This window comes from Protopterus annectens, chromosome 6.part1 (genome assembly GCF_019279795.1).
Source record: "Protopterus annectens isolate FY-2018-M chromosome 6.part1, PAN1.0, whole genome shotgun sequence".
Taxonomy (NCBI): domain Eukaryota; kingdom Metazoa; phylum Chordata; order Ceratodontiformes; family Protopteridae; genus Protopterus; species Protopterus annectens.
In genome coordinates, this window is record NC_056738.1 from 151261682 (window position 1) to 151285667 (window position 23986).

The 23986-nt window shown below is 40.2% G+C and overlaps 1 protein-coding gene across 1 annotated transcript in view; it reads right to left on the reverse strand.

Moving 5' to 3' along the window:
• The window catches only part of NOSTRIN (nitric oxide synthase trafficking), a 702548-nt gene that overhangs the window by 240679 nt on the left and 437883 nt on the right, over window positions 1-23986 (reverse strand). The window contains exon 8 of the mRNA XM_044075591.1: window positions 7105-7230. Coding sequence (XP_043931526.1) covers window positions 7105-7230 — 126 coding nt within the window. The remainder of the gene's footprint in view (window positions 1-7104; window positions 7231-23986) is intronic.

Here is a 23986-nt window from a genome sequence, read left to right on the forward strand (position 1 = left end):
TGCTTGGCTCTCTCCCCCAGTTGCCATAAACATTGTATAAAAGAGTCAGTGGGCATAATATTTTCTGCTTCACTTTTACAATGATTAGAGATGTAGGTTTAAATTTAAAACTTTTATTTCACATTTTATAGCACAAACACCGATGGCTAACTAGTAAGCAAACAAAACAAATCAAAAAAACAGGTTCACATTAAAAAACAGACTTAGCACGGACAGCAGTAAACTTGTCTTGAAAACAGACTTAACATGAGCCGTAAACTTCTCTTTCCTTGAAACTCACATTTATTGAAAATGTATTGACACTCAAATTAATTGAAAATGTATCTGCCCAGTGATGGATTCAGTGTACCTTGGTCACCTGACTGTTTTCAAAACACTGGCCATCAGCATACATTTTTATGATTATGCATATATGCATGTGTTCTTTGATTTACCTTACTGATTGTGCAACTAACCATAGGCAAAACTGCTATACAACTGGTAGCATGTTACAGACCACCCTCCCAGTCTCAGGAACCCCACTCAGCCTTCCTGAAGACATGGAGGATATGAATGTATCACAAAATACCATCATACTGGGAGACTTCAACTACCCAAACATAGATTGGGTACATTATTCTAGCCCTAATACCCTAGCCCAAAGTTCCTGGAATTCATAAATTCAAATGCACTGGAACAACTAGTCACCTCTCCCACTAGCGGAGATAATATACTAGACCTGATCATCACAAACATGGGGACAAAATGCTCCACACCAGAAGTATACCCCTCACTAGTGAGATCTGACCACAAACTAATCACCCTGGATATACATATCCCACCTCCACCCCCAGCACAAAAGACCACAGTGAAAAACTTCTCAAAAGCAGACTTCACTCTTCTTAACACTGAGATGGTATCCTTTAAGCCCACTGTGCCAGTGGATACCACATCCCACAATGCCGAATCCTTCACAAATGCTTTCTATGGACATCTCCAAGAATGCATGGATCATGCAATCCCAAATAAATCCAAGTCCCTCTCCACCAAAGGCAAGCGTCCTGTCTGGTGGACCTCAGCCATTAACAAATTGTACAACAAAAGAAGGAAGCTACTGCATGTCAGAGGAAAATCCCATAAAGGGAAGACATCTCTGATCAACATTAGCAGAAAACTACGTTCTCTCATAAAAACATCCAAGGCCAACTTTGAGAGAAAAATCGCTAAGGACACTAAAGATAACCACAAAGCCTTTTTCAGCTATGTTAGAAACCTGGGCGGAAACCCTCAGATATGCTCAAAGTTAGTTCACAACAACAAAAAATACACTGAACCCACAGATATTGCCAACATTCTGGCTGACAGGTTCAGTGCAAATTTCTCCCTCCTCACCCCCAAAAGAAGAAATACTTATCCCAGCTGAATGTAATCTCCCTGTCATCTCAGATGTCCAGGTGAGAACCGCCCTAAACAAAGCTAAAAACACAGCATCAATGGGACCTGACGGTATCCCGGGTTGCGTGCTACGTGAACTCCAAGAGGAGCTAAACCCGCACATAAAAATGCTATTTAACCTTAGCCTTACTTCAGGATATGTACCTGAACACTGGCGTACAGCAACAGTGGTCCCACTCCACAAAGGGGGTACCTCTACAGACCCTGGGAACTACCGCCCCATAAGCTTAACCAGCCTGGTCTGCAAAGCTATGGAAAGAATCATTATGGAACTCATAAACATAGACATAGGGGACCTACAGACACTTGACCCCACCCAGTTCGGCTTTGTAAAGGGAAGATCCTGCCTTTTGAACCTGGTTGACTTTTTTGAAACAGTCACTAGAGCCATTAATGAGGGCAAAGCAGTCCATACAGCCTACCTGGACTTGGCTAAGGCCTTCGACACAATACCCCACTCAGGCATCATAGATAAGCTCAACAGCTTAAGCGTAAATCCTTATGTCACTAGATGGGTTGCAAACTGGCTAAAGGACAGAACCCATAAAGTTAAAATCACTGGAGCAATGTCAGACTCAAAGCCAGTCACAAGTGGAGTCCCACAGGGATCTGTCCTGGGACCCCTCTTGTTCGGCATTTATTTCTCAGATGTTAAAGCAAACATGGGCGGGTTGGGCAGATGACTGCAAACTAGGCGCCATAGTCGATACACCAGCGGACACATACATCCTACAAAAAGGCCTCACAGAAACGGACAACTGGTGCCGGAGTCACGGCCTTAAACTAAATGCCAAAAAATGTATAGTCATCCCCTTTGGGAAAAACAAAGTACCCAAAAATGATCACATAGACAGCAACCCACTGAGTACAGAAAAAGTAATCAGAGACCTAGGGACCCAAGTCGACAGTGACCTCTCATTTGACACCCACATTGCCAAAGTGGTTAGAAAAACATTCCACCTTGCACACCTCATCATGAAGGGATTCACATCCAGATCCAAGGATGTCATTGTACCCCTATACTCCTCCCTCATCAGACCCATGATTGAGTACAATGCCCCATTTGGTATGTACCTCACCCGGCATTTGCAACAGCTGTAGAGACCATAAAAGTACCTCACCAAGAGGATCAAGGGTCTCCAACATATGTCTTATTCTGCCAGACTAAACAAACTTCAGCTCTATTCAATAGCATACCGCCTACTCAGAGGTGATCTCTGCCTGACGTACAAGGCCATGTCAAATCAGGATCTGATGGACATGCTCCACCTCAAAAAATCCAAATCCATCAGGACCACGAGAGCTAAAGACTTAAACCTCGGCACAAGTATGAATAAGACATGCTGGAGGGATAGATTCATAACCCAGAGGCTTCCCATGCTTTGGAACAGGATCCCAGTTCGTATTAGGCAGAGCCCCTCACTGACTCTCTTCAAGAGAAATCTTGATGAGTGGATGGGAGATCGTAAGTTTACCCCAGGGGTCACATCTGTGTCACTGCTAGACAGGGGCACAGTAAACTAACTCTATTACATAAGGGGACCTTCATTGTGTCACTACTAGACAGAGGCACATTATTTTAAATTGATTTTGTACATTTTTGTACCATTTCATGGGGTGGCAAAAGCCACATCACTATGGCTAGGCTTACAAATGCCCCAGGGCAGATAGCCTAGTACTAAACTATGAAACTATGAAATCATAGCTCCTGTGTAATATAGCAATATTTGTTAGAGTGCACTTTAAATTTGAACTTCTGAACATGTTTCCAGTAAGCAGTAAAACAAAATGAACCAGTAATGACAAAATTATCTATTTCAAAACTTTTCAACCATAAAAGGCAGTCAAAGTTCTGTCATTTTAATCCACTGATATCTGTTCTCAGCAGTTACAACTGCTAAATCGACTGAGTACACATCACATGTCTGATTGTGATAAAATGGTCACACTACAGTATTGCAGTTTGCTTTTAACAAATGCACACTAGTCCTGCAAAGACAGACTAATGACTTTTTAACTTTATTAGCTCAGCATGTCAGTCATTTTTATCTGCAGACATCCCCCAAGCCCAACAATTACAGTTACATTGTTGAGTGCATCCTTCTGAGATATCTGTGTCAAATAATGTTAATACTAATCAGCAAATTAACATATTTCAAATTTGTTTCACACAAACACAAGGTCAACAAACTATTCCTACTTATTTCACACACACACACTCACACACACACACTCACACACACACACACACACACACACACACACACACACACACACACACACACACACACACACACACACACACACACACACACACACACACACACACACACACACACACACACACACACACACACACACACTCCTGCAAAGCCAGATTATATAATGTTTAAAATTTACAAGAAAATAGTATAAGGTACTTTCATCAACAGAGAGCCCCCCCAGCAGTCCTAGCCATTTTTTTGATGATATACACCCCTTATTGTTATGAAGAAATAAATTACATATATGGTATTGATAGCTTTGGCTGAATTACATTAAACTGTATAAAGAACACTAGCATCTTTCCATAAGAGCCATCTATGTGTAGCACAGTTCAAATAAAGGAGTATTTATGACAGCATAAGAAATATTAACCACCTAATAACATACGTTAAGTCAATATGCAAATCTCTACATCTGAATAATTCTACATTGATGAAAATTATGACTAATGCAGACACTGCTGAGAGACAGTTTACATTTTAGTGCTTCACCTACAAATGTAGTGCCTGCTGTCTTGAAGAATAAATTACCTCTGTTGCATTATATTTATATCTACACACACACACACACACACACACACACACACACACACACACACACACACATATATATATATATATATATATGTGTTGGTGATAAAGTGATCATCTATGCAATAAGGGATGGCTGGCAAGCAGCAACAAGTTAATCTTTACTAGGCATGCAGTCCAGGAGGCCATTAAGAAGCCTAGTTCAAATTCCCAATTGCTCCAAAAAACTGTCTGGTTAAGTGACTTGCTCAATGTCATACAGTAGATAACTGTAGGTGGAAGGATTCAAACATGCACTCTTGCTAGATGAAGCAGCTCATTAACAATCAGCACTTTAGTCTTCTGCACTGATGTCTACAGTAACAGTGCTCAACTCAGTGCAGAAATCCTTTACAATCCAATCTTGTACAGCACACTGTACCACAGTAATACACAATGACTACATGATGGATGCTGAAGATCACATGGCCCTGATCATCACTCCAAATAATGCAGACTGTATGACCTGACAACTGTCAATCCCTTTGTAGTTGTTGGAAGCTGTAAAGAAGGTACTGCAAAATATGTTACTAAAATGCAACATAGTTAAACTATATTATACAAGTCAGGCCTATTGATGACTTCATTCATTCTTTAGTGCAATGAATAAAGCAAAGAATTTACAGACAATATAAATACTTGCAGCAGTTTTTGTTCATAGCACATAAGTAAAACAAAAATCAGAAATATTACTGCATATAAAAAAATGTTTTTTGTGGGGGTTACATGCTTGCAGGACACCTACATCACATTTTGACCTCATTATATCTTCTCTGCCATCAGGAATAACTTTTTGATGTCACTCAGTATAGGTCTGACCTACTTGAATGGCTAATAATACTGTATTGTTGCAGCATATGCCTACGGAGTCAACAGAGCTAGATCATGGACAAATGGGGTCCCAGGTAGGATGATGAATCAGGCACCCACCAGCCTACCAATATCTTATTATTATTCTGTCTCCCCATTTACCATAAACATTGTTCACACCTATCAGTGTACATACTAATTTTTCTTTACTTTTACAATTATCACAGATATTTGGAATTCATTTAAAATAAATAAATAAATAAATAAAAACAGACAATTTCTAGTCAAAATAAAAAGCACTCCACTAAAAACAGAATTAGCATGAGAAACAATAAAATTGCCTTACCTTGAAATTCATATTTATTGCAAATGTGTCTGGCAACCCATTAAACTACAAGAGACATGCTAGGATTCATACTCAAATAGCATATATTAAAGTACTAATTAACGTCTATGTAAAGTGTGCAGGAATTCAAAAGGTAAATGTATAACACATTTGCTAACAGCCTGGAACAGCCCACTGAACACGTGTTCCTTTTCAGAAACAGAACAAGAGTGGTGTCTGGTAAAATAGCTTGACAGAGACAAAAGAAGACAAATGAAGGCTGAGGGAATCAAACCATGTACTACAAGAACTTGCTCTTTAACAGCTCATAATCTTACTCATCTATATTAAGTGTTAGGCAGAATATCGTAGGCCAAACACAGTGCATTTCACACCTGTAAACCTGCAAAAAAGCAAACTAATTTAAAAATGTAGGCATTGTTGAAATATTAACATTAAACTCAGACTTCATGCTGTCCAGTTTATCCACAGCTAAATAATAAACACACTGTTAACATTTAGGAAACCAAGGGTCACATCCAAAGAACATGGCTCATGTAATACTTCTCCTGTTTACTACAATCAATTTCTTTCCTTTACAACATTACAACTCTGGAACATAGGTACTAGCTACTAGGTTTGCAATCCAGGGGACCATTAAGAAGCCTATCCCAAATTTTCCAGGTTTTCCAAATCACTGTCTAGTTAAGTGACTTGCTGAAGGATAGGGGATAAATGTGAGGAAAATTTGCAGATGTTCTGCAATAATAGAAAAACAAATAAAAGCAGACTACTCTAAATCACTTAAAATTTATCAGAATAGGTTTTGCATCAACAAGCATGTTGTGAAACACAAACACTGTACAATTATAATGACTGACATTGACTGTAATTCTCATTGATTTGCCAATGAGAAAAAAAGGTAATGGAGGTCTGGCAGCTAATGTAGAGGATTAAGGATCTTGCCTCCTGTAATCATGGTATAGAGCTTGAGCCTGCGCAAGTCACTTAACTAAACTACCCCCCCCCCAACTAGGGCATTTTACACACACACACACACACACACACACACACACACACACACACACACACACACACACACACACACACATGCACACACACACACACACACACACACACACACACACACACACACACACACACACACACACACACACACACACACACACGCACAATTGTGTATTTCCAGCTGCTTCCAAAAAAGCAAATGTAGCTGTAGTTTGTAGCACATATAACTACGTCAGTACTGCACTCTCTGGTATGCCTTCCCCAATTAAATTAAATCTTGAGGTAGATGTGAGTGTGTTTGCTCCTGTTTCATTGGCTGAAAGCCACAGGACGATATGAGCAAAGCAGGTATCTTTGTAGTTCTTAAAGCAGCAGTACACTGAGCAAAAAAAATATTCTTTTTTTTTTAATTAATCTGTTGTAGTCAGACCCTCTAGCCAACTCCAAGCCCTAGGCAACTGCCTAGGTCACCTAGCTCTGGATCCCATCCTAAGTGTATTTGTTTGCATTTTAGGGTAACTGCTAGATCTGGATTTACCAAGTTCAGATCCCAGAAGGGATACTGTAAAATAAAAGAAACAAAATTACAACTAAAAATTGTGTTGAAAATGTTTTGTGTACTACTTATGTCTGTTCTAAGATGTTGTACTTCCTTATCACATTTCTGCTTACCTTATAACAGTGCTCAAGTGTGGATTCCCATTTGAGGCGGGTGTCAAGTCCAGCCATGTTTAGCTGGTAATACTCATCATCTGTTTTTGTCAGTGACTCCGATGATTTCTTCAGTTTGGTTAGCAACTGTGGTAGACAAACATATATTGGAATGCAATTAATATTGTCATGAAAAAACATTTATACAATGTTTTCAGAGTGCACTGTAGCAGTAATTGGACATGCTCATTTTAAATGTATGGACACATTTCCAGATATCTTCAATATTGTATATTTTGTATATGTTTTGAGAATAATTCATATACACAAGTGTGCTATTATTTATATGTTTATTTTCTTGTTCTCTAGGACAGTTTTGATGGGTATAGCAAAATTTCAATGGAGGTCCAGGGCACAATGTTCCATGATAACAGATATATGAATACATGATATACAATTAAATGATTATAAATAGCTGCGACACAACTAAACTAAAACAGCATGAACATATAATCAATCAAACATAAAAAGATAATTCTTATGAAATTAGAATATAAGGCTGCAAAGGCTTGAGAATATGTTGTGTCGAGCAGAGGACAGTAAAGCAAAATGACTGAGAGACATTATAATGGAATGCAGTTGAAAGTTTGGAAAACTAAAGGCATGAGGAAAATAAAATTAGGAAGAGAAAAGTAAGTTCAAAGGTCAGTGGCTGACACCATCATTACAGCTGCATATCTAATTTGTACTATAGTGTGGTTGTACAGCCTTTTTAAGTCACTCCTATGAGGAAGTTCTTTCAGCAATTCTAGATCCTTTTCATATTTTACACAAAATGCTTTTTGGAGGTGAAGGGGTTTTGTTGCCACTTAAATACTAGCTAGGACTCTGATACAGTGTAATCTATAGGATATTGATACAGTGTAATTCTGTCAAAAAAGCATACAGCATAAAATCAGTTATTGGAATCACTTCAAAATGTATATTGTTTTAAAGTGCTTTCAATGCATTTGAAGTGCATATTTTGTTTTTCAGAAACAGTGCCTGGCTTTGCTTTAAGCTTATCCTATTTTAATACACATTTATCAGGATCTGGAGATGCAAGTCAATGCATAAGTCGCTACATATAAAGCACAGTGAATCGATGCTTACAAATTGTCAGTTATCAAACAGAATCATGCATGTCAGTTAAATTAGTGTCAGAAAAATTAGTGTAGCTGAAAATTTGGATGTGGCTACAGAATAGAAGCCAGATCAGAAACATTCAGCAATAAAAGTTGTGTTACAGAAAACTGATTTGCTGTACAGTAATGCAACGTGAGTTGGCAGACTGTGTGTGTATGTACAAACACATATAAAGGGGGCATTCAGCACCATATCTCCACTGTAGAGAAATATTGTCACTTGATTCAAACCCCACTTAGATTATCACAAAGTAATACACCTGAAGTATAATGTTTTTTTCTGCTATATGACATGCTACTGCTACCTCTGAACCTCTGTTTGTGCTTTCCACTGTAATTGCTTATTTTATATGGACAGTGGGATCTGTTTTGCAGTGTTCTACACCTCTGCATTTGTAAAGCTCTGCAATCAACTGTTGCTTTCTTTTGTGGGGTTGTTTTCATTGCCTGTCCTTTGTGGTGACCTGCTCATCAATTCCCAGTCCTAGATCTCATCAAAGTTACTTACTGTTAATCAAATCAACAACAATTGAGAAATTTCAGGAGACGAGTGTATAGGGTTAGTTGAAAGTCACTTTATAATAATGTGCAAATTTAAAGTAAGATTTTGGCAGAAACAATATACAGCACTCTATTTAATTATATATCATTTATTAAGGAAGATAACATCTCATCCTAAACATTCTCTGCATGGATTACTGCCTAAATCTGTAATCCTACTAACAAAAAATTTAAGGTCAATGACACTAAACTCAAAAACACTGGACTGCTTGGTCTGCTGTGAGAAGACTGAAACAACTGCTTAATATCTAATGTATGTAATTCTGTACTTACTACAATCTAGTAAAGGCAAAAACAACTTATTCATTACAAGTATTTCTGATGTTATAACTCTCTTTCTGGTATACAGTTGTTAGCATAAAACATTGGTTTCCAGGTTGTCTTATTTGTGGCCTAATGATTGGAATGAACCCTCCGAAGAGGGTTGGGCCATGGGCTAGCAACCTCAGCCCATAAGACCATAACTGCTACAGAAACAATGGGCATTGAAAGATGTTCATTGCCTGATGTACCACATAAAGGGTGTGTAATCAAGTGAGAGAGAGAAAGAATGATTGGAATGGATACATTAGAAATCATGCACAAAAAGTTGATTGAGGACTATAGAACCTAGCCTTGTGATACAACTAAAATATGTATTAGAAAGTTGAAGTTGTTGTTGAAGTGTTTCATTTGTTATGCTGTGGGAGTGGAACTATGTGGGGCTGGCAAACGTTTTCCCTGCTGTCTTTGAACTGGAATATTTATGTTTCAAGGTTTGTATGAGGGGTGCAATAAAATGTAAAAATTAAAATACAAGGAACTAAATATATCACTTTTAATTAAAACATACAGTGTAAGCACTTTCTTAAAAAATGTCATCAGACTAAGGACATATTCTGTTTCCATAAATAAATACTTAGAAAGAAATTATGTCAACAAATTATTATCCAATTGGTGTTTAAGATTCCTCCCTTTCAAAATACATTTAAAATTGAATGAACCATTTATTGTTGTGGACTACATACAAGTAACCTGACTGTCATGCTAATTCTTTACTTTCCAAATATTTCCCTGCATCCCCCCTGTGATGCCCCACCACTGGCCCAGTAATCAAGGAGCCTCAATCCTCACCACTAGCACCAGTGGGGGATGTATATTGAGAGGATGACAGGTACACACACAGTATTTCTAGATGTAGCTCTCTGCATTGAGTGCAATTTCCCTTAAGAGCACACAGACACCACAGTCAGTTCATGGTTGGTTTCTACCGTTTTTTCCAGATCCCCAGTAAGACTCCCCACTGGCACAGCTATAGAGTTGAAATCTCAGCTGAGTGGCCAAACCAAGACCTCCATCACCCTCTTTGTCCAAACAGTGCTTTGTGTCCCTACCCAAGTAGCTGACATACACACTGTTTGGGATTTGCTTTACACACACACACACACACACACACACACACACACACACACACACACACACACACACACACGTGGGAAAGGTTGGCACAGGTTTACTAGCTATGCTCCCTTCTGCCCAGACAATAAGGTAGTTATTACTGCCACCAGTCAACTCTTTATCAGCTACTTTACTGCCCTTAACAAAGGGTATCCAATGTTACTATCAATACAAATGGTAGTTTGACCAAGAACAAGGCTATTAGGAGTGACCCATAATGTGTCACCAAATAAATATGCAAGTACTCTCAGAGCTTAAATATGTCTCTACACAGATCAGCCACAATGAAAGGTTTAAATATATTTAATAATAAATAATAAAAGAACAAGACAATACTAAATATAGACTTGCTTACTCATAGCAAGGCAGATGTGTGGTGAATAGATCTTGTCAGGTCAAAGACAAAATACAGAATACTGTCTCTTTCTCAGAGAGTTCTTAAATTGATACCTCAAATATTAATGCTGGGGTAACGTGCAGAATGACATAATTTATTGTCAGCTGATTTCAGTTCCCAGGCTCAAAACAACCATTAATGCCAGCTGGTAGCATTTTGCATCTGCCTGTGAAAATACATAGACCTCAGATCTTTTGGCAAATGGTGGAAGTCATAAAATAATTTACATTCCTCCACATTTAAAGACAATACAAAAAAATTTCTGTAGTACAGACATTATGTCTCCTGTTGCACTGAAACTGAAAGATAACATCTTTTTTATGGCGCTACTCCAGTCCAATGTTCCAAATGAAACCACCAAAGGTGTCACGATAAAAACAGTTTTATTATTCCACAGGAGCATCTTTCTTATGGCCCAGCTATAAAGTAATTTAATTTCAACAATTTTTATGAAGTTTTGCAAGTTAACCTCCTGTGTTCAAGTTTCCCCTGTTAAAATATACATATTTAAACAGTTATAATAGTGTATATACCTTTCTGTTAATTTCCAGCAGGGTATACTGTGGATACATCTTTAAGCTCAGTACTTTGTAAAATACGCTTTCAACACACACTTCTGTACTAGCAGTTTGATATACACATAACATACAGTTCTAATACAGTTGTAACATAAACATCTTATATGGATCATGTTGATATTCACAAATGACATATAATTATTTACAGAATTCCAGACAGCTGGGCTGGCAGTATCTCCTTCCATATTTCTCGTCCCTCTTGAAGACTCAAGCTACTTTTTCAAGTGACCCTTGAGAAACACTGCTTGAGAGGGATGATCCTATCTGGGAATACCTTACTCCATTCCCTGTCTTGAGATTCCAGCTGCCTTGGCATTGCTGCCCCCAGTACAGCATTGCACTGTCTTATCATATGCCTGCAACCCTAGACTCCACCATAGTAATTTGGGATTTTGCTGGCTGGCTCCCTGCAGCCATAGATCCTCCTCAGACTCCTCCCACCTCTTACTCAAATACTTATCACCAGAGCCTCCCTAGCATGGTAAGGTTTCATGGTGTTAACATGGTACAATTTGTGCCACTTCCTCCTGCCTAGCAGTTCTACCATGTAGTTAACAACACTGACCTTCCTTAACACTTTGAATGGTTCCTCCCAAGCTGCCTTCAGCTTGTTGTGTCTAACAGGGATGAGATCCATAACCTGCCCCACTACATACTCTCCAGCTCAAGCATTCCTGTCACACCATTGGATTTCTGCCAGGTTCTCCTGGGCCAGGCCCATGAGTTCCCTGAGCCTTGTCCTATGGTTTAGGACATATGCCACAACAGACTCCTCGTGGGATTCATTCTCACCCTCCCACTCACCACAAATCAAATCTAGAGGACCCCTCAAAGGGTGAAAAACCTGTGGATTCCTGGGGCACCTCCCTGTAAGCAAATAACAGATGGGGCAAATATTTGTCCCACTCCCTCTTAAACTGGTCTGCAAATGCCTGTTGCATGGTCTTTCACGTAGAGTTTAACCTCTCAACCAGACCATTAATCTGGGGATGGTAGGGGGTGGAATTTAGGTGCTTCACCCTGCAGTGCTTCCACAGACAGGCCAGCAGATCTGACCTAAAATTGGCATCTCTGTCAGTCAGTATTTCTTTTGGGAAACCTACTTTGCTGAAAATCTCTAACAAAGCATTTGTCACCTTTTCTGTCTCAATGGAGGACAGAGCCACCACCTCATGGTATCATAATCTACTACCACTAGGATATACTTTTTCCCTGTGGAAGTTGGGGTACTCAGAGGCCCCACAATATCCATAGCTACCCTCTGAAATGGCTCCTCAATCACAGGAAAAGGTATCAAAGGTGCTCTGACCTTGTCTCCTGCCTTTCCTACTTTTTGGCAGTTCTCACAGGTCCTGCAGTAGGAAATTAAAAGGACAATAAAAGTTCTGCATAATATGTCTCTTTGTATGCTTTATGCCCATATAACCTGAAAGGGAATATTATGGACTATGGCTAGAAGTGCCAGATGCTAGGTTCTGGGCACTGTCAACTGCTGTAGTCTCTCATCCTCTAGCCCTCCCTGAGGGGTTCACTCACTAAACAGTAACCCTATGTACTAGTATACAGATTCCCCCTTTCCTTGAGAATCAGGTGCCTCACTAGCTACCTCCCTCAGGCCTTGTAATGTAGGGTCTGAGAGCTGAGCCTGTCTCAAGTCTCTCTTGGTAACCCTTCTCAGCTTCTCTTCCACAGGATGTCTGGTATTTTCTGACAGTGGTGCCTCACTGTCAGCCTGGGTACTCTTACTCACCTCTGCCCTTGCAGTCACTCTGTCCAAGGGAAGATCAGTACCCACAAGCAGCTGTGGCTCACCTTCAGAGGGTAGCTCCCTCTCTGAAGTAGCCACCTCACCTATCCTGGCTTCAAGTGTGCTATCTATTTAGGTCCTCTCAGGCTATCAGACCCACATGCTTGTCTCCAAGCCTGACTGCATGTAATGGCATGCACACAATGTACTGCATTATCAGAGTCATTCCCTATCAGGACATCTGCAGGGATATCTCAAACAAACTGACCAAGTCTAGGTGAACCCTAGCCAAAGGTATTTGGAATGGGGTCCCTCCTAAAGTTCTAACTGGAGTAGACTGCCCAAGCTCCTCTTTACCACTGCAGGCTTTACAATGGTTAGGTCAGAGGCTGTGTCTCTCTTAGCAGTGGGCTGTTTCCCATCTACTAAAATATGATATAACCTCTTGTGGTGTTTTGGCACCCTTGTTGTCTCCAGACAGCTTACTGCTGACATTCTGTTATTCCCACTTACTGACTCTCCCACTTTTTGTTTTCCACCTTGCCTCTGTGGACATCTATATGATACATGGTCCCACTGGTTGCATTTAAAACATTGAAGCCTTGGTCCTGGCCATGAACCTTAACTACTGGCTTCCCCTGCTACTGGCAGACTCTGTTGGGGCATTCTAGGCTGCCCACAATGGGTTCCCTTAGACCCATGAGCAGCACTGGGTTTCTCTTTCCTGTGCAGTGATGCCCTGCATGCTAGGTATATGTCCTCCTTTTCCCCCAACTAACCTGCTGTGTTACAATCTCTATCTGTTAACCAGATTATCATGTCATCAGGCAAACTGCTAAGGGCTTGTTCTATCACCAAAAGGTCTGCCAGCCTTCCACAAGTGGTGACCTGACACCCACTCACCCATCTATTAAAATAAGTGTATAACTCAGAAATATATTCACAGACACTTTAATCTGCCTTGTGTCTATACTCATGAAGCTTTTTTCTATAAGCTTCAGGTGTTAACTTCAAACATTCTAACAAACAATTTTTAATTGTATTACAATTTAAGCAGTCAGTGTCAGACAACTTAGAAAGAGCAGTTACATCTTCATCATGGAGCAAGAGAGTCAGGAACTCTACCCATGGACATTGGTCAGCATTATACTGTTTACATGCCCTTTCAAACATATGAATAAAACTATCAAAATGATCACCCTCTGTAAATTGTGGAAGAAATTTACTGACCTTTGTTACTTTTGGGGTTCAGTGACTCCCTTCTCCATTACCTCAATTACCCTGGTGAAGCGTCAGTATCTCCTTTTCATGTTGCCTCTGCCTCTCATTCTCTTCAGCTTCCAGATGTTTCAGTCTCTCTGCTGATTCTATTTCCAAATGTTTGGACTTCAGTTCAACTCTCTTTAACTCCAGATGGATTTTTAAGTCCTCTGTGGAAAGGTTGAACTGTCCACTTTTTGAGAGTTTTACATCTTCAAAGCCAGCCTGGTTGTTCTCCTTGTTGCTGGTCAGTGATGCAGCTGTGGTTAAGGTTGCAATCATTTCTGCTTTAGTCGGGTTGGCATGCACCAGTACTTTGGCTTTGCACATCTCAGCCAACTGGCTCCTTGTCAGCATGCCAGACTCCTCTGCTGGCATCCTTGCCTATTCTCTCTGACTAACTAAGCTAACAGAAAAATAAATAAAACTATTGGGATGTGAAACTCTGAATGTTCACTGTGTGACTGACTGAGAGTACAAACACCTTCTTTAGTGACCACTTTTTCAGGCTACAGGAATTCAATATCCACACCACTGAATCCCAATATGTGGATATCCCACCACTGCCAATCAATATATGTGACACTCCACCACTGGCCCAGTAATCAAGGAGCCTCAATTCTCATCAATAGCACCAGTGGAGGATGTGCATTGAGAGGATGACAGGTACAAACACAGTATTTCTAGATGCAGCTCTCTGTATCTAGGGCAATTTCCCTTAAGACCAAATAGAGACCACAGTCAGTCAAGGGCTGGTTTCTACCTCCTTCTCCAGATCCCCAGTAAGACTTCCCATTGGCACAGCTATAAAGTTGAGATCTCAGCTGAGTGACCAAGCCAGGACCCCCAGCACCCTCCTTGTCCAACCAGTGCTTTGTGTCCCTGCCCAAGTAGCTGACATACACACTGTTTGAGATTTGTTTTACACAAGCACACACGCACACACGCACACAGACACACACACACACACACACACACACACACACACACACACACACACACACACACACACACACACACACACACACACACACACACACACACACACACACACACACACACACACCTGGGAAAGGCTAGCACAGGTTTAGCAGCTATGCCCCTTCTGCCTAGAGTATAAGGTAGTTATTACTGCCACTTTACGGGAAAGGCTCACCCAGATTCTGTCACAGCTTAGTTTGATGGAAAGGTTAGTTTGCTTTTTATTTCTTGTATTACTTTATTACCTTTCTCTATTTTGTATACTGTGATTTGTTTTCTTTACACTGTGTTTTACTTGTGTTCTGCTTTTAACTGCATATTAAAACTTGAAAAAAAAACACAGCTCTGTCTCTTGTGAGTCAGACAGGATTTTTCCCACCCTCCCATTCTGTTACTGGTGTGTTCTTAAACACTACTGTCTTTCTAGTTGCCTGCCCCTTATGCTAATTTGACCATATATCTTGTTTCCTCTCTGCTTTTACTGGCTGGTGTTAGTAAGCACCAAATTATCATTTTATGAAATTACTTCCCTTCAACTATTTAAATTTATTGGCCATCCTACTTTATTCCATAGTACCAGAATACAAAAGTGCCCTCCCCCTTTCAGTTTATCTTTCTCTTTTAAAAATAATGGCTTTCCACTAAAACTTTTGTACAGCTAAAACTTGTTACCAACTTTCATATCTAACTGCTTAGTGCACACTGCAAACCATTTTTTTTATCTTACCTTTACAAATCTACTGCAAGACCACCAGTTATTGGAGAGCCCACATTCTGCCTCTCAGTAATCATCTTGGAATTAGTGCTTCTGTTTTCTCCTGGTGAGAGAAGAAGTGCAGTTACATTATTTCCTGGAGACTGCTAATAACCAGAAAGCTTAATAACTGCTTTATAGGTGACAGCTTGGAATTTGTGCTTATATTCTGATCCTGGTGAGAGTGGAAACAGAGTGCCTTGATTCCTGACTGTTTCTGGCTGGAGAGTGAGTGTCTGTGCTTAACATACATGATTGGTCTGGTTGCTATTCGAAGCATCTACCAGAAAAAGGCTACAACAAGCCTACAGACCCTTGCATCATCTGGAACAAGACTGTGGATCACCAGACAGGCTGTGGCCCGCTTCTCTTCTTGGGATTGGTGCTAACATTTTGCTTCTAGTGAGAGAAGAAGCAAAGGAGTATTGTATCCCAACAGAGGGAGGCTGTGGTGAGACCAGCATTAGTAGTAGCCAGGCAGTAGTCATTCATGCGACCCCCCCCCCTTTTCATCATTCTTGACAAGCTAATTCTTTGTTTTCGGTAAGTGTTGCTTGATTTGTTTCTAACTTCAGAATATCTGCCTAAATACTTCATTCTTAAAATTTCAGGGTCTATGTATTAGTTTTCCCTCAAGTGTTTGGCAGTACTCTGTACAGACTCAGACACCTTGAGTGACATTTTTCCTGTAAAAGTACAATTGACATTTCTTCAATATCTAGTTGCACACAGGGCAACTAGTTTGCAGTGACATGCACTGTCCACATAGTTGCAAACCAGATAGTCCTGACAGTGATTGATATTCTCACTCCAACAGTCTAATCAATAAGAAAAGGTCTGTTGCCATGGATATAAACTTTCCTGCTGTCTCCGTTACTGGCTTAGTGGATATGGGCATCTTAAGGCAATGAAGAAATTGCCTCATGTTTACTGACAACCAGTTAATTCTCAAACAATTTGATATGGTATGTGAGAGATGTATTTACACAACATCACTGGAGGCAAAGCTCTCACATAAAAGTACTCCTAATGTCAATAAGGTTGTCAGTAGTACACATGCTGCACCCATCACAAACAATTCAAAGCAGACATATAGACCCACATATACTGAGGTACTTACATGTAACCTTCCTAAAGCACAAAGTCCTCTTTAACAAAGTACATATAAGAAATACCCTCAGCAGCCACAAACACATTCTTTCAAAATAACACCCACATCAACACATAAAGCTACATCTCATGGAGCCTCTACCTATAAGCCCATAAGGCAAGTCAACACACAATCCAACATTCTAGTCATTGGAGACTCCATCATGAGACACACTAATATCCCTCTCACCAGGCTGAGTAAAGAGAAAGTTACAGTCAGTTGCTTATCAGGGGCTAGGATCTGCCACATTACGCATGCACTCAGATCATTGGACCACAATTACCAATATGACTCAGTCATAGTCCATGTGGGAGTAAATGACCAGAGACATACTTCCTTAGACTATATGAAGAGAGACATCATAGAGCTCTCGGAATATGTATCTCAGGCTGGTATCAGCCTAGCATTGAGCAGGATTTTACCTTCTCCAGGGATTATGCCACAATACAAACAAAAGATGATTGACTTTAATAATTGGCTTAGTTTCTGGTGTCATTCTAAGGGGGTTCAATATTTGTCAGCATGGAAGGAGATGGTCAGCAAACCACGCTGCTTTGCCAGGGATGGTCTGTATCTATCTCCTCTAGGCTTTCGAATATAAACTAAAACATTGTATTCCCCATAGTGCCTTTTTTAGGCAATGCCAAACTGAAAGTACTTCCGACATTGCAAATCAAAACCAAGAAAATCTAAAGGTATTACTGCTCAATGCTAGGAGCCTAAACAAAAAACTTCCCTCCCTGGAAGCTCTCATTACCCTAGATAATGCTGATGTCTGTGCAGTCTCTGAGATGTGGTTTAAAGCTGTAGAGAGCACACCAACAGTGCAAGGTTATAATTCTTTCCACACATTTAGACCAGCTACTTCACATACAGGGACTAAAGGTGAAGGTGTCTCTATTTACATGAAACATAAATATACTTCAAGGCTGGTCAAATAGGACAATATACTTGAGCTGTTCCATGTTCAAATCACCATAGGTAAAATCTAATACCACTTTCTTGCAAGCTATATGTCCCCCTCTATGACCCAGGAAACCCATACCATGTATTTAAACTTATTAAAAACACTAACCATCCAACCCAATACCATATTCATGGGTGACTTTAATTACCTCACTGTTAACTGGGAATCCCATACGACATCAAATGTACATGCACAGAGATTCCTGGATTTTGTAAGCACAAACTCCCTGGACTATAGTCAATACACCAACCAGGGGTGCAACCATACTGAATCTGGTCCTCACTAATATGGGAGAGTCCTGCACACCCCCTACTGTAATGCTTTCCCTGGTAAGGTCAAACCACAAAATGGTCTCCTTTGAAGTAAAAATAAAACATGGACCCCTAGCTCAACTGGGAATATTCAGGAACTATTCTAAGGCTAACCTCCTGTTATTAAGTGAAAACCTGGCAAAATTTCAAGTCCCTATAAACCTTGAGAACACTACTGCCTATGCAGAACAGTTCACAGAAACCCTGTACAAGCATTTTAATAGCTGCATAGAGGCAGCTGTACCCACCAGGAAGAAGTACAGAACTAACTCAAAAAACAAGCCACCCTGGTGGAATCACAAAATCAATCGGATGTATAACAGGAGGAAGAAACTCATGGCAAAAATTAGGAGGTGCAGCACCCAGAAGGATAAAAGCACTCTCATCAAACTAAACAAACAACTCAGAGGACAAATAAAGTCTACCAAAGCCAAATTTGAGGTAAGGTTGACCTCCAAGGCCAAGGACAACCACAAAGCATTCTTTAGCTATGTCAACAACCTCAAAGGCAATACATAATTGTGTGCAGAACTCATTGTAAATGGAGCCACCTGTACTGAGCCAGAAGATATAGCAAACCTCCTCGCTGATAAATTCAGCTCCAGCTTTACTTCTCTCTCCCCCCTCAACCTTTCCTCAGGAAATATCATCAAATATAACTCCCACTACTATCACTAAAGAACAAGATCCTTAATGCTCTCTCTAAGACCAAGAACATGCATCAATGGGCCCAGACAATATCCCAGGATGCCTTCTAAATAGCACGAAAAATGACCGATCAGGGCCTCTGGAATTACTATCTAACAGTAGCCTCCAAACAGGCTTCATGCCTCATGAATGCTGAACAGCAACAGTCATCTCTCTGCATAAAGGTGGGACATCTACAGACCCTGGAAACTACAGACCCATAAGTCTCACTAGTCTTATATGTAAAGCCATGGAAAGAATTATCATGGAGATGATCAACAGAGATATAGCAAACCTCCAGACACTGGACCCAACCCAGTTTGGTTTTGTCAAGGGCAGATCATGCCTACTCAAACTGGTGGACTACTTTGAGAAGGTCACCAAAGCAATGGATGAGGGCAAAATTGCTCACACTACCTACCTTGACCTGGCCAAGGCATTTGACACAATACTCCACTCAGGCATTATTGACAAACTCAAGAGATTAGGTATAAACCCATATATCACCCAGTGGATAGCCAACTGGCTCACAGACAGGACCCAGGAAATTAGAATTGAAGGAGTCCACCTCTACAAAGAGGCCATTCACAAGTGGAGTCCCTCAGAATCAGTCCTTGGACTGCTCCTTTTTGGCATTTACTTCTCAGAAGTTAAGGCCAATGTCAATGGTCTCTTACTGACTAAATTTGCAGATGATTGCAAATTAGGAGCTGTCATTCAATCTTACACTGACACAAATGTTCTCCAGGAGGGACTGACACAGACAAATAACTGGTGTCAGAGTCATGGACTAAAACTAAATGCCATGAAATGCACAATAGTATCCTTTGGGAAGTCATCCATCTCTGGTAACTATCATATTGACAACACACCCCTAAGAGTTGACCCAGTAGTCAGGGACTTACGGGCACACAAAGATAGTAATCTAGCCTTTGATCATCACGTGTCTACAGTGGTGAGGAAATCTTTCTATGTTGCGCAACTTATAAACAAAGGTATGGCATCTAATTCCAAGGAAGTTATTGTTCCACTGTATTTGCATTCACCAGACCTATCATTGAGTACAATGCCCCCTTTGGTATGTACCTAACCAGACATATCCAACAACTGGAATGTCCACAGAGGTTCCTCACTAAAAGAATACAGGGCATAAGTAATATGTCCTATGCAGACCACCTTAAGGCCCTATCACTGTATTCTGTCTCCTGCAGGCTTTTGAGGGGAGATCTATGCCTGGCATACAGGGTATTGTGAGACTCCACTCTAATGGACCTCCTGCATATCCACAAAACAAACAGTATCAGAATTACCCATTGTAAAGACTTAAACCTTGCCTGTGATATAAACAAGACCTTCTGGAGAGATAGGTATGTAGGGTCTATATTACATTGACGAACGCTTAAATGTTCGAATCTCTAAAGGTCAACCTTTAGACAGCGAACATTTAAGTGTTCAAAATGTAATAAAATAAACAAAAAAAAGGTAAACTGAAAGGGTTTTAGCAGGGGGGCAAGGCCCCCTGCACCCCCTTACTTAAATATACCGACTCCGAGATCGCACTTCAGTCACAGCAAAGTGGAAACGGGAAATTTCCCATTCCCTACGCTGTAGCCCAATCTTGGAGTTGGTATATTTAAGTAGCGGGGGTGTGTGGGGGGTGCAGGGGTGCTTTCCCCCCTGCTTACACCCTTTAGTTTTTTTTTGTTTTACTTTAAACATTAAAAAATAAATAAATAAAAGATATTCAAACACTTAAATGTTCACTCTCTAAAGGTCAACGTTAAAATATTCTAACATTTAAGCATTTGTTTATCTAATATAGACCTGGTATGTGTCCCAAAGACTACCCCGTCTATGGAATATGCTCCCCATCCATGTGAAGCAGAGTTCCTCCCTAACCCAATTCATGACAATTGGATGGGAAACTTGAAATTCATCCCTGGCTTGGCTCCTATGTCTCTAATGCAAACAGATAACCTTTTAAATGGTTCATCTCCCAGGCTCATGCTTACGCTTATCAGGGGTATCAGAACTTGTCAGAGATGTGGGATGAATGGCTAGGGTTAAAAAGCCCTTGTGGTCATTAGCCTAGTAAATGCCTATGAACCTATGAACCAGTCAACTCTTTATCAGCCACTTTAAGGCCCTCAACAAAGGGTATCCAATCTTACTGTGTAATGTTACTATCAAGACAAATGGTAGTTTGACCAAGAGCAAGGCTATTAGGAGTGACCCATAGCATGTCACCAAATAAATATGCAAGTACTCTCAGAGCTTAAATATGTCTCTACACAAATCAGCCAAAATGAAAGGTGCAAATATATTTAATAATAAATAAGAAAAGAACAAGACAATACTAAATATATATGTACAGTAACATCAGAGTTCAAAATCACAGGACATATTTAAAACAACATTGCAGGACAGTCTCAAATAAATAAAGAAAAACATCTTTACAATGCTTCACTATATTCCTGACTGAATCTAAGAGAATTATACTGTTCACTAGACTTACTTACTCATAGCAAGGCAGATGTGTGGTGAATGGATCTTGTCAGGTCAAAGACAAAATACAGAATACTATCTCTCTCTCAGAGAGTTCTTAAATAATCTTTCAAGTATTACTGGTGGGATAGATTGCAGGATGATATAATTTCTTGTCATCTGACTTCAGTTCCCAGGGTCAAAACAACCATTGATGCCAGCTGGTAGCATTTAGCATCTACCTGTGAAAATACATAGACCTCAGATCTTTTGGCAAATGGTGGAAGTCATAAAATAATTTACATTCCTCCACATTTAAAGACAATACAAAAAACTTCTGTAGTACAGACATTATGTCTCCTGTTGTACTGAAACTGTAAGATAACCCCCCAGATTTAGCTTTCAGCCATGTAGGAATAAGTTATTCCTGCACGGCAGGGACCGTTCCTGTGCAGCACGGCAGTGTGCCATGCATATGTATGAAGGCGCGCTGTCATGCTGTAAAACAGACATGGTTCTGTGTACGAGTGCAGGGTGTGTGTCTGAGAGCAGAACTCTCACAATACACATGCCCTCTGCACTCCAGAATTACTGTTCGGCAATTTAAAATGAGCGAGAATGCTCTTAATACCCCAACCTATCAGGGTAAGAAATCTGGACAAAGCCATAAAGGACAATTGTCCCTACCAAGCCAGACATTGATAGAATTACAGGTTTAGCATAAGCACATAGCGCACACCTCCCAACCCATCACAGTAAGGAATTTGGACAAAGCCATAAGGGACAATCATCCCTACCAAGCCAAAAGTTGATAGAATAACAGGTTTATCATAAGCACACAGCGCACACCTCCCAACCCGTCACAGTAAGGAATCTGGACAAAGCCATAAGGGACAATCATCCCTACAAAGCCAGAAAGTTGATAGAATAACAGGTTCAGCATTAGCATGGATATTCTGAAGGGTACAAATAAAAAAACACAACAAATACATTTTTTTTTATATATGCAATAAAGTTTAAGCATAACTGCACAGGTGTGCCCATTGCTTAGCTACGCTTAGCCCAGATAAAATAGCACGATAAGTTAAAAAGCAATAGACATCCAGCATAAGCAAAATTGCAATAGTATAGCAGTTAGAGTGTATGCCTTGGCTCATGAGCTTCTAATTTCCAAACACCCCTTTATGTTGTTTACCCCCCACATGTCTCAAAAAACAACCCTTGTATGCTGTCTTGTCGGTCTTCCTACCCAACCTACCTCCCAAATATACCTACTATCCTTCCCCAACATCCCACTCTCACCTTAACAAAAAAGGGCAATATGCCCCCCCAACATTTCGCCCCATAAATAGCTGTTCATTTCGCACACCTGTCCACTGGACACATACAATCTGGTCTAACTGGCTTCTCAACACATTATTATTATCCTCGCCCCTCTCTCAGTGGTTTGAGTGTCCAAATCTACCTCCAAATTCAGTATATATATATATACAGCTGTTACTGTAGAAGAAATGGACAGCTATGGACCTTCCCTACACCCATCCTGCACATTCCTAGCTACTTTCCCTATTCTCTTTCTCTCTGCATGCCCCCTTTTACACCACTTTCCTATCACCCCTTTTTCTTTTCTTTTAAATAAATTAGGATGGGGTAAGTGGGAGTTAGCTCTTTTAAGCAGTAGTAAGCGGGACTAAGCCTATTTCCATGGTGCTAAGCAATGCCTACAGAGATATAGCACTTTTAAAACTAACTGCCTGTAAGCCTATTTAACTGGAAGTTATTATTGCTTACCACACAACTGCTTAAAACTGCCTTAATCATTCTGTATCCAACAGCCCTTGGTCTGACCAGCAACAAAATAATAAGCCCTTACAAGTCTCGAACCCAGGACCTTGCACACCATAGCCACAGCAATTTACCACTAAGCCATCTGAGCTTTAAGACACTGGGATGATTTCTCTAACATATCACGAAAAACAGTCAGCACAGTCATTCAACAGCAGGGAAAATGTATTCATATATGTATATATATATATATATATATATATATATATATATATATATATATATATATATATGACAACAAACAAGGAAAACAGGTAGAGTCTTACAAACAATGAAAAATGAAAGGCAGCTGTTGCAAGACAAAAGCGACGCTTGGTAGATGGTAAATCCTTTATAAGCAGAAAACTCCAAATCCAGAAAAAATACAGACAATGTTCATCCAAGATAAAGCAGTGCAAGTAAACACAGCAGTATTAAGGGCTTTCGTCTGGTAGATGACTTCCTCAGAATACAAAAATACTGCAATTAGCACCTGTTTAAATACATTGCTTACCCAATCACAAATAACTGACATAATTTCCCCCATTAACAAGACTGCAAATACTTAATGCAAGCCAAAT